General features: G+C 37.1%; 1 protein-coding gene across 4 annotated transcripts in view; it reads right to left on the bottom strand.

Moving 5' to 3' along the window:
* Window positions 1-272: 272 nt before the first annotated feature.
* Cntn6 (contactin 6) overlaps window positions 273-11,024 on the bottom strand; it is a 346,549-nt gene continuing 335,797 nt past the window's right edge. For all 4 annotated transcript variants that reach the window (XM_031382777.1, XM_031382779.1, XM_031382778.1 and 1 more), the window contains 3 exons: window positions 4,609-4,721; window positions 1,515-1,683; window positions 273-561 (listed from right to left, as the gene is read on the bottom strand). In XM_031382777.1, coding sequence (XP_031238637.1) covers window positions 461-561; window positions 1,515-1,683; window positions 4,609-4,721 — 383 coding nt within the window. In that variant the 3' untranslated portion in view covers window positions 273-460. The remainder of the gene's footprint in view (window positions 562-1,514; window positions 1,684-4,608; window positions 4,722-11,024) is intronic.

Below are 11,024 nucleotides of genomic sequence, written 5' to 3'. Positions count from 1 at the left end.
CCAGGATTTGGAAAATCTGATATCAGGGAGATATATATAACTATAAACAAGCGATTGTATTTTGTTTCAAATGGTGCTAAGGGCTGAAAATAGTGAAGTATGTTACCTGGAGCACGTAAAAGGGACATGAATTTACACCTGTCTCATATCTATAATGGTTATTGAGGTGGTTATTTATATTCTTCGTATAAGTCAACTGAAAGACACAGCAGTTTTATATCCTCAGATTAATTTGACACCCTCAAATGTGTAATGATGTGTGAACATTAAAATTCGAAGTGTTTCAAAGTGTTTAAAACTGTTTTATTAATGTACCACAGATATTTACAAGATCTCAGTAATATACATTTTTTTCTTTCCAAACAAGTCTGTATTAAGAATATGTCTTGTGATAGAGACTGGGGGATGTATTTACAGAATGATTTGCTCTCAGAAAATTCCCAAGGATCCATGAATTGATTCATTGTGAAAGTGGGTGAATAGCAAAACAGTAAAAAACCCCAACCATTGACAGGAACTGGGTACTGGGCTTCAAGATCTGAACTCCCACGGAACTCAAACCTGGAAAATACAAACATCAAATAATCACTTTACATGACTTAAAAGTGCCTACAGTATTAATTCCACGAGACAGGAACTACGCTGTCATGTTTGTCTTTAAATAATAATATATTATTACATTAAATGTAAGTTCAAGAAACAATTCCTCCTATTATAGGATTCCATCTCAAATGTAAAAATGAAGAATAAAAATACCCAAATTGGTGAGGATTACTTGAAATTATGTTAGAACTGGGCAACATTTGGTGACCAATGACGTCTACCTAGAAGCTTCATGAAGATGGGAGCTTGATGCTTTGAAAGCAATATTAGTCGTCAGTATTACTTGATAACTGGGTGACTGGCCTGCTTTCACCATGATTGAGAAGCCTTTGGCTTAGTCTAAATGCTGTGAGGGATTACTGATGTCTGCCACAGACATGGAAAGAACCACATAGGGATAGATGCTTCAATTTCACTGCTTTTGCTTTGAGACCTTTGACCATTTGTAAAACGAAAATTAAAGTCTCAAATTTTGTACAAAAATAATGAATCATGAAATTATCTCCTTTTTTTCTTTTCATTAATTTTCTTTGGTTTTATTCTTAACTTTTGCTTTCCTAACCTCATCCTTCTCTCTTTCTCTTTCTTTCTTCCTTTCTCTCTTCCTTCCTTTCTTCCTTCCTTCCTTTCTTTCTGCCTTTCTTTCTTTCTTTCTTCCTTCCTTCCTTTCTTTCTTTCTTTCTTTCTTTCTTTATCATTTTGTTTTCAAATGAGAAAATTGTAAAAATGCATGCCTATTGTGAAAGGTGACAAATGATATAAGAAAGACTGGCTTGTCACCTTTGGCTCACAATTGAAAATGGAACACAGACCTTTTACTTTGTCACAGAACATTTACTTAACAATCTGAAGTCCCCAAGAACACTTGTGCTGCAGGTGGCTAGATCAGACAAAGCAGCAACTCAACTCACTTGACATTTTTGGAATTCTGATTTCCTCGCTACTGCTTCCATCTCCACCATCACTGACAGTTCTGATTTCTATCAAATAGTCTTCCTCGAATGGAACCAGAAGTTCAGCTGATGTATTATTTGTTTCCAAGACATGAGTTTTACTCTGTCGGTTCTGCCGATAGAGGATCTGTATGAAAGAGAGCCAAGTTCAGATGGATTTGGTGTTTACTGAAGGTTCAGATGCCGTTATGATGAGGGGCAAGGAACATGTTTATATCAATGCTTTCACTAATGTTAAAAGAACCATTACCAACTTCATACTCCTTACATGCAAACATTTGGGGTGAGTTATCATACATTTATTATTGAGAAATAATATTTCTTTGGGATCCATGTCTCTGGACTGGGAGTAGATTTCTTATTTCATGTATGGAGTTGGACTATAATAGATTTAGGGTATGATAACTCACTTTCAGTTTGGACCCATTACAAATGTCTGCATATGTATGTCTGCCCAGAATTAATTTACATCATCACTACTGGGTATTACTTACCCTGAGCATTCAAAGATGCCCTTAATGCTCAATAATGTTCTTCTGAGATTCCTTTTCTGCTGTTAAGTACCCATATTTGCTGTGTCCTAATTTCTTCTACTCCATTTAAACTTACTTATTAATATCAATCATGGATTGCATCTACCAAAGAACTGTTATTGCTTGATAGCAAGAAGAATCATGTGGAGAAAAATAATTTCATGGTATAGGACTTATAATTTTTATTCTCCACATCATATTACTCCATATCCATTACTGGACCTAGAACACACAATCTTTATCAAAAACTCAGGGGACAGCAGATGCTGGTGAGATTGCAGCTGGTGCAGTCACTCTGGAAAACAGTTTGGTGGTTACTCAGGAAATTGGACATAGTATCACCTCAGGACCCAACTACACCACTCCTGGGCATATAACCAAAACATGCTCCAACATATAACAAGGACACATGCTTCACTATGTTCAAAGAAGCCTTATTTATAATAGCTAGAAGCTGGAAAGAACCCAGATGTCCCTCACAGAGGAATGGATAAAGAAAATGTTGTAAATGTACACAATGGAGTACTACTCAGCTACTAAAAACAATGACTTCATGAAATTCTCAGACAAATGGATGGAACTAGAAAGTATCACCCTGAGTGAGGTAATCTAGTCCAAAAAGAAAACACATGGTATGTACTCACTAGTAGATGGATATTAGCCAAAAAAAGAGAGGCTCAAAACATCCACAATACAACTCACAGACCATATGAAACCCAAGAAGAAGGAAGACTAAAGTATGAAGGCTTCAGTCCTACTCAGAAGGAGGAAAAATAATCATGGGAAGTAGAGGGAGGGAAGGGTCCGGGAGGGAGAGAGGAGGGGAGGGAAAATGGGGTCCAGGATCAGGTGTGGGAGAAGGAGGAGAAGTACAGAGGGTCAGGAAACTGAAAGGAGGTGTGTAGCAATGGGGGATGGGGAGTTTTGTAGCCACTAGGAAGTCTCAGATGCCAGGGACCCAAGAGGTTCCCCGGACCCAACAGGGATGGCGTTAGCCGAAATACTCAACAAAGGGGAAAGAGAACCTGTAGAGACCATATCCAGAGGATAGGCATAGCCCCTATTAAAGGATGGGACCACTCACCCATCTTAAAAAACAGTAATCCATAATTCCTCCTGTTAAAAGGAAATTCAGGAACAAACAGTAGAACAGAGACTGGTCATCCAGAGTCTTCCCCACCTAGGAATCTGTCCCATCTGCAGACACCAAACCTAGATGCTACTATTGATGTCAAGAAGCTCTGGCTGACAGGAGCCTGGTATAATTGTGTGGGGCAGTGGTCTGTTCAGGCAACTTAGGCTCAATCGAGTAACTGGCCTTGAGGCCTGAAGCCTTAGTGGGCAGTTTCTGCCTGCAGAGGGAGAAAGGAGATCTGCTATAACTCCTGAGTTTGGTTCCTGTTTCAGTCACAACCCCTCACAGCTGCCCCGACAGGAGATGTGTGCTTTATCAGGCAGACAATGCCCCAAGCTCCCAGCATTCTAGCTGGACCCTCCTCCCAGTCAGCTGACCACAGGTAGGCATGTCTAGCCCCAAAGACAGACAGCCATACTCCATACAATAAAAGGGGAGGTTTGCCCCTTCCTCCCTCTCTTGCTTTCTTGCTCTTTGTCTCTTCTCTTGCTCTTACTTTCTTCCCCTGCCCTCTTTCCTCTTGCTTTCTTCCTCTTTCCTTATCTTTGTTCTCTTCTCTTGCCTTCTTCCTCTCTTGTTTTCTACAATTTTCTTCTCCTCTCCTTCCTTTCCTCTCCTCTCTACTTGACCGACCTATTTTCTCTTTTCTATAACAAAATATCTCATTTATACATTGCCTCCTTCTTGACTTCTTTGCCCTGCCACAGGCCTCAGTAGGAGGAGAGAGAGCCTCAGCCATCAGCCTCAGCAGCAAGCTGCTCCCCGGTACCACATAGCTGTCTCCTCAGAGGCTAGGCCAGAGTCTGACCAATACAGATGTGGATACACATAGCCAACCATCAGAATAAGCACAGGTCCCAATGGAGGAGTTAGGGAAAGTACTGAAAGAGCTGAAAGGGTTTGCAACCCCATTGTAAGAACAACAAAATCAACCAACCAGACTCCCCAGAGAGCTCCCAGAGACTAAGCCAGCAGCCAGTGAGTACACATGGAGGGACTCATGGCTCCAGCTGCCTATGTAGTAAAGGGTTACCCTATCTGGCATCAATGTGACAGGAGCCCCTTGGTCCTGTGGAGGCCTGATGACCCAGCTAAGGAAATGCTAGGACACTGAAGTAGGAGGGGCTCGGAGAGTGAGAGAGTACCCTCATAGAAGCAGAAGTGATAGAGGGAATACAGGATTTAACTGCGAAGGGGGAAAACATTTGAAATGTAAATAAATAAAACAACTAAGAAAATAAAATTTAAAAAAGGAAGCAAGGGTATGATTAAAAATATTTTATCTAATATATACATGTGTACAAATTTTATTTCTACTTAATTATGCGATTGTTGATTCTTTAGTAGCATAATTAGTAGATCAAATAGAAGAGTAAATACTTACCTTGTAGCCCAGCACCTCAGACTCGTTTTCCATAGTTTTTACATGCTCCCAGTTCAAGCATAATTTAGAATTTGACAGCTTCCAAGCAATGTTTGCTGGTGGTTGGCTAGGAGCTTTAAAATATAATAAAGATTTAAATGAATATTAATTAGTTAATAGTATAATGCAGCCTCATGAAAAGAAAAGTAAATTCCCATCATTAGCATAAGAGGAATGAAATGGTTTATTGTTATTTGAAATATCATACTTATTCTAATCATAGCAAGCAAATTTATTCAAATTTTGGTCATTTGGGAACATCTTTGTGAGAGACTTATGAATTAATAATAGCTTGCTGACTGTCCAGTATTAATTTATTAATCATTGATATTGAGTTTGCTTACTTTACAATACAGAAAAAGATGGGGGACTGTGTTATATAATTTTGGAGTTGGCTATTAATCAATGCTAACTAAATTCAAGTTGGAAGTGGTCTACATATATGCATAGCTACATAAATGTGTTCATGTTTTTATATATAATTCATTGTGAATACTCATCAAATCCATAATGTTATATTACTATTTTTCAGTATAATTAACAAAATAAGTTTAAGATACTTTAAGCAAAATGATAGACATAAAATATGAAATGTATATTTATAGGATAATTTTTGAACCCTGCCAGAATGTTGCAGAGCCTCAAAAGAACCAGAGTTACCAAGTGAACACATCCCCTCTGGGCTTCTTATTGCATGGTCATGTTCCGTGGCCAGCTGCCATAGACTACTTGTCAGTCAATGTGCATGGCTGAAATCACAACTTTGCACAGTACATAAAGCTTGAACTTCCTTCTATATAGGGATAGATCAGGATAAAAATTTAAAAAAATCTGGTGGTTGCCAATCATATGACTACAAGCCTTAATTTGGATGCATGATTATGATAGTTCAAGCAAAGGTGGCTATGCACTGAAAGAAAAGTATGCTTTATACTATTAATAATGCTCTGGAAACCAGAAATAGGGAAAATCCTCACAGGTACATTGATCATTCCAAATAACATTTATTCTGAACCCAAAATGGGGTTCTTGGTCCTTTGGAAATAATGTTGTATTGGAGTGGAGGAGTATCATGTATGGAAAGGAGGATGTAGAATTATCATTCTAAAATACTAGGTACAGTTCAATTTTAATGATTTACATACGGTAACTGTAGTGTTAGCATATGTAACATTTAATGATTTACATATGTAACTCTAATGTTGCATATGTAACTTAAAGAGTAAAGAGTCACTTGTCCCAAAGTATACAGCAAACACGAAGCTGAGTCAGAACAGAACACAGGACTATTAGTTCTTGTCCAGTGTCCAATGGTTTCACCATGACAACATGTTGGTACTCGAAGAGACCACATTGTTATTTTGAGACTGAGGAAGATTAAGGAGAGATTTAAAAATAGTTCAGCTAGAAAGCCAAGACAGAGATCAAACTGTCTAGCAGGATGTTCCTTTTCTGAATGTGTTGTGTACAGAGAGTCTAGCTTTCATCTCATTAGAGCAATGATGGAAACAGCAGCAACTTCTTCGAGCATTTTGAATCAATTGCTCTTTAATGTCTTATGTGTCACTGGAATATGCTTGGTAATGACCTCCCAAACCCCCTCCTGATCACCTGGCTCTGCTACCAAATTTGGTATGTTATAGCTAAAGAAATGATGACCAAGTAGTTTCATGGGGTCCAATTATTATTTACTATAGTTTGATCTCATTGAAAGATTGCAGGTCTTTTTCACATACTTTTATAAATGTCTGAGGGAACGTGTCCTTTTCTACTCTGTATCTTCAACACATAGCACAATGCATGGCTCAAAGATTATTAAGCTGACAAGTGAGATTTGCATGAAAATGCATCATACAGTCTAAACCACAAACTAATCAATGTCTTATTTCCTTTATGCTATTTAATATATGCATGGCTCACATATCCTTTGATCAAAGCCAAATTACCATGGCCAAACTTATAGTTATTCATATTGACTAGTATGACTGGCTATAGCACAGACAGTTTCTTGATAAAACAAACCAAATTAAAATTAAAAGCATAAAATATCTGTGCTTAATACACAGTTAACAATTGCTGAATGCTGTTTTTATTTATGGCAGACTCTGTGGCAAGAGTACTGTTAGAGCTATCTTCTCTTCATTTATTTCCAAGTAAATTTTATAATCATTTTTCAGATATAAAAGAGCTAAGATAAAAATTCTCACAATCTCTTGGAGATTCAATATCTTCTAGTATGGGCTTTGGGCACATTTCTTCACAACAGTGTTTCAAAACTAACAACAACTTCATGTAATTAACACGGAGCACATGTAAACTTAGCCCTTCAATGTCACTGGTAGAGTTTTGTTGTTGCCGTTTTGCTTTGTTTTATTCTCTGTCGATATCAGTCATTTACTGCTGTGGCTTTTGTTTGTTCAAATGCTTTAGCATAATAGGATTCCTTACAGTACTGTGTCTACTATGAATGCAACAGGCAATGAATCATGGGGCTGAATTTTGCTACCTTCAAAGGCATACAGTTGTGACTTTAGCAATAACCTTGTCCTTGATAAGTAGGCATTTGTTTCTTCAAAGCAAATGGCAAAACATCCCATGGGCACACCATGAGAAGTACTGCTAGTATGTATGACCAATTCTATGGATTACTTGGAATGTTTGTCTTCTCTTGGTGTCTGGAGGAAAGGAAGACTCTGATTTTGAGGTCAAAGTTCCAAAGTTGTACCCAAGGGCCCTAGCTTTATTACTTCTGAAATGAGAGTCATAATTCCTAGTTTATAAAATTCTTAGTTCATATGAAATACAATAGGAAGCCTTTGCTTTGTCAAAGGTCTGTAATCAAGCCCCAATGGCGATTAAGAGTATCTCCTCGGTGTAGTGGCTCTCCACTGCCTGGTTATGACATAATCTGTTTTCAGTTGTGTTCAAAGTGGTTTGCCACAGATAATATGACTCTAACATTTACAAATGATTCATTTCTTAAATATAATTATCATAATTTTCAGATCCTTCCTTTGTAACACTGCTCTTGAATTTATTATATAATTTTGATAGGAAAATGCAAGGAAGGGTCTCAGCTAATAGCCTGAGAAGTTATCATGACCTATGGACATTTTTGTCATTGTTTGGTATTAATTTAGAAACATGGGTGTCAACGTCATGCATCTATCATTAGAATAAAAAATGACCCAAAACATCTGAAAGCTCTTTTGAAGACTATCCCTGTACTATTTGCACTGTCAAAAGTCCATGTTTGTTATGGAGGATTAAAGCATACAGCATAATTTCTTTAATGAAATTAAAATTTCGATACCTTAAGAAAACCAAAGCGCTTGTCACATGTATCTTAAAAAAGAATTATGTGGTCTGTATAACATTCACAAATAGTAAACTCAACAAATACTTTTTCTACATTTTAATATTTTTTGCAGTCAGTTTCCAAAGACCAAAATCATGTCCTATTAATCAAGTGACAGAGCGGTATTAAACCAGCCCTTCACAGCTCTAATGGTTTCCCTGTAATCAATTTTTCTGTAGATGGCATTTATATTCAGCTGTAGTTCACACTGTGAACCCAATTCAAAAACAACTTCTTATGTTACACTTCTAAGTAACAGCATGGGGTTGACATTTGGGCAAGAGAGAAAGTACATAAGTGCAAGATGAAATAAAAGCTTAATGCTTCCTTTATGTCTAAATATGGATTGATTGCATATTTACAACAAGAAAGAATCCAGTACAGAGTGCTAGTCAGTCAACGTTCATGTCCAAATTCAGCCCAAATTTGCAAACATTTTCTGTTGCAGTGTCTGAGTGTGATTTTATACAACAGGCACAGTGCTTTGTTTACGCTTTCTTTTCCACTTGTAATTGCTGTAAATATTTTCTTCTTTTCATTGTGAATCTAAGTGCCATCTAAGTGATGTCTGTGTGGATCTCAGTTCATTGGCTATACCTCTAAGATGTTTTGGACATAAATTATTTTTACTAAGGTATGCTTCTTATAAGTACATCACATGTAATATTTGAAAATAGCTCCTGCACTGTCATCATAATTGTTATTATCATAAATATGAAACAACAGCAACATACTTATGAAGCTTTACATATGCATGTATATGTACAGATATGTACATATATACATAGAGATCTTTTGTCCTCTAACTCTTAATATTGTGCATGCTTATCAAAATATGCCTCCTTCTCCATACTCATTCTTATGTATACCTATACCTCTTATTTCTGCATGACATTCCTTGTACCTTACAGTAACATCATTTGTCTTTCTCTTCTGCTAGAATGTTTAGCGAGTAAGAGAGAAATTATCCGAAGCAAACATACCTCAGTACTTAAGACTATATGTGGCTCCTGACAACACTATTCATTGTATAGATGACAGAATCTTTATATCGAATAAAAGTAATAAAGTTCTGTCTTCTCCACAGCTTTGCCTGTCATGATAGCCAATCATGAGAAACAGAGATTTTGGTAACTGTGAGTTCTCTCTCTCTTTTTTCCTGATTTTACAATGAAAAAGCAAGTACCAAATTGAAAATCTAGATGGTGACAGTTTCAATGTGTGATGGATGAGGACTTTTTTTTCTGCTACCAGTATTCAGAGGTAATCTTGATGTCATCTCAAGGACATGGAAAATCAAAGTTAAATCCAAGGGTACCACTTAGAATCAGGGCTGCCTTCTATGTTTCATTAAAACCGTTTCACCTCTAACACTTTGGGTGTCTTTCTGTGACCCCTGATGAACATTTCTCTAAAAAAAAAAATTCATAAGAAGAAAGAAAGTGAAGGCTAGCAGGATTTTTATTTCTTTTAAAATAAGAAAAAAAACAAAGTAAAATTATGGCCAAAGTAATGTAATACATGTTGCCACTCATTGTACCTTCACTGTATTTTAGCCATTGGGTCTCCTTTAGGTAGGTTATTCTCTTCAGTTTTCCAAAAAACTCCATAACTGGGCATAATCCTCAGCTCTGCTCTTCAGTTACAAACATATATTCATAATTATCAAATAATAAGATTTCAGCTTGTAAAATAGCTCAGCTGGAAAAGTGGTTCTTCATAAGCATGAGTTCAATTCTCAGGATTTAAAAATGCCTGGTGTGGTGGTGCATACTTAAAGTCCATACCCAGGACCACATGTACAGAAGAACCCATGGAGCTTGCTGGTGATCCACTCTTGTCTATCTCAAAGTAGTTGGATATACTCCTGAAATTGTCCTCTGGCTTTCACAGAAGAACACATATATGTATACAAACACTTACACATACATGTAGTGACCCATCCCCTTAAACATACACACATATCAACATATTTATGCCAGTCGAAATGAAAGTATAGTTGAGTTATTATGCATAGCCTCACTTTTCTCACACTGGAGTTCCATTCTTACTTTTTGCCTCAGTTTCACAGCAACCCAAAATTATATGATGCCTTATCAGCTATAAATATATTAAAGGTAGAAGTTAGAGTTGTAAAGAGGGTTTTTTTTTCTGATATTAGGAATGGTAGGGACACTGAGTTCCAAGAAATATCAGATTATTGTCCTTAACTTGAAATTTGCTCTACTAGAGGACTTGGATTTGATTTTTGACACCCACTTGTGAAGCTTATAACCACTTATAATTCCAACTCTATGTGTGTCTATTACCTGCTTCTGACCTCTGCAGGTTCACACACACACACACACACACACACACACACACACACTCACACACACACAAACCTAAAAAGAGACTGAATCAGAGTGTCTATAAAGAAAGAACAAATATAGAGGTTTGGGAAGTCCAAGACCATCTTTGGGAAATATCATAATCTTTAGGCTTTGATGGGGAAAAAGTTGGGGCAAGGAGCAAAACGTTTGTCCTTATCAGATTTGAGAAGCATCATAGCTCTGTAGCTACAGTTAAAATGTCTAATACTCTCTCATCTAAACACAATCTGTATCCTGGGGGTCTTTTCAATAGTATTCATACACTTTATAATAACCCTTGATTTTACCTGAGCAGGGAATTCAACCTTCCCTCAAGGAGCAGCTGACTGCAATGGGACAGACTACACACTAAGTAGGCAATTGTTTGTGGTGACTGAAGTTGTACACTGCAGCAGGAGCAATCATCTTATAGCAAACAATTTGTTCCCTTGAGAAATAAAGTCTTCTTTGAAACACCTTGCAGACCCATAGCTAAGATGGTCATCAGATCATTATTTGTCAATGTATGTTTAATTGCTAAAAACTCAGGGTTAAAAATATTAGTTGGTCTTTTGTTATTATCTCGTTGACCTTGACCAAATTAGTGCAGAAGTCTGGAATACAGGAAGAACATCCCACATTCCACAAGGAACTCAAGAAGAAGGAAG

This window comes from Mastomys coucha, unplaced genomic scaffold, assembly GCF_008632895.1.
Source record: "Mastomys coucha isolate ucsf_1 unplaced genomic scaffold, UCSF_Mcou_1 pScaffold20, whole genome shotgun sequence".
Lineage (NCBI taxonomy): Eukaryota > Metazoa > Chordata > Mammalia > Rodentia > Muridae > Mastomys > Mastomys coucha.
This window is presented reverse-complemented; position numbering and strand designations above follow the sequence as displayed.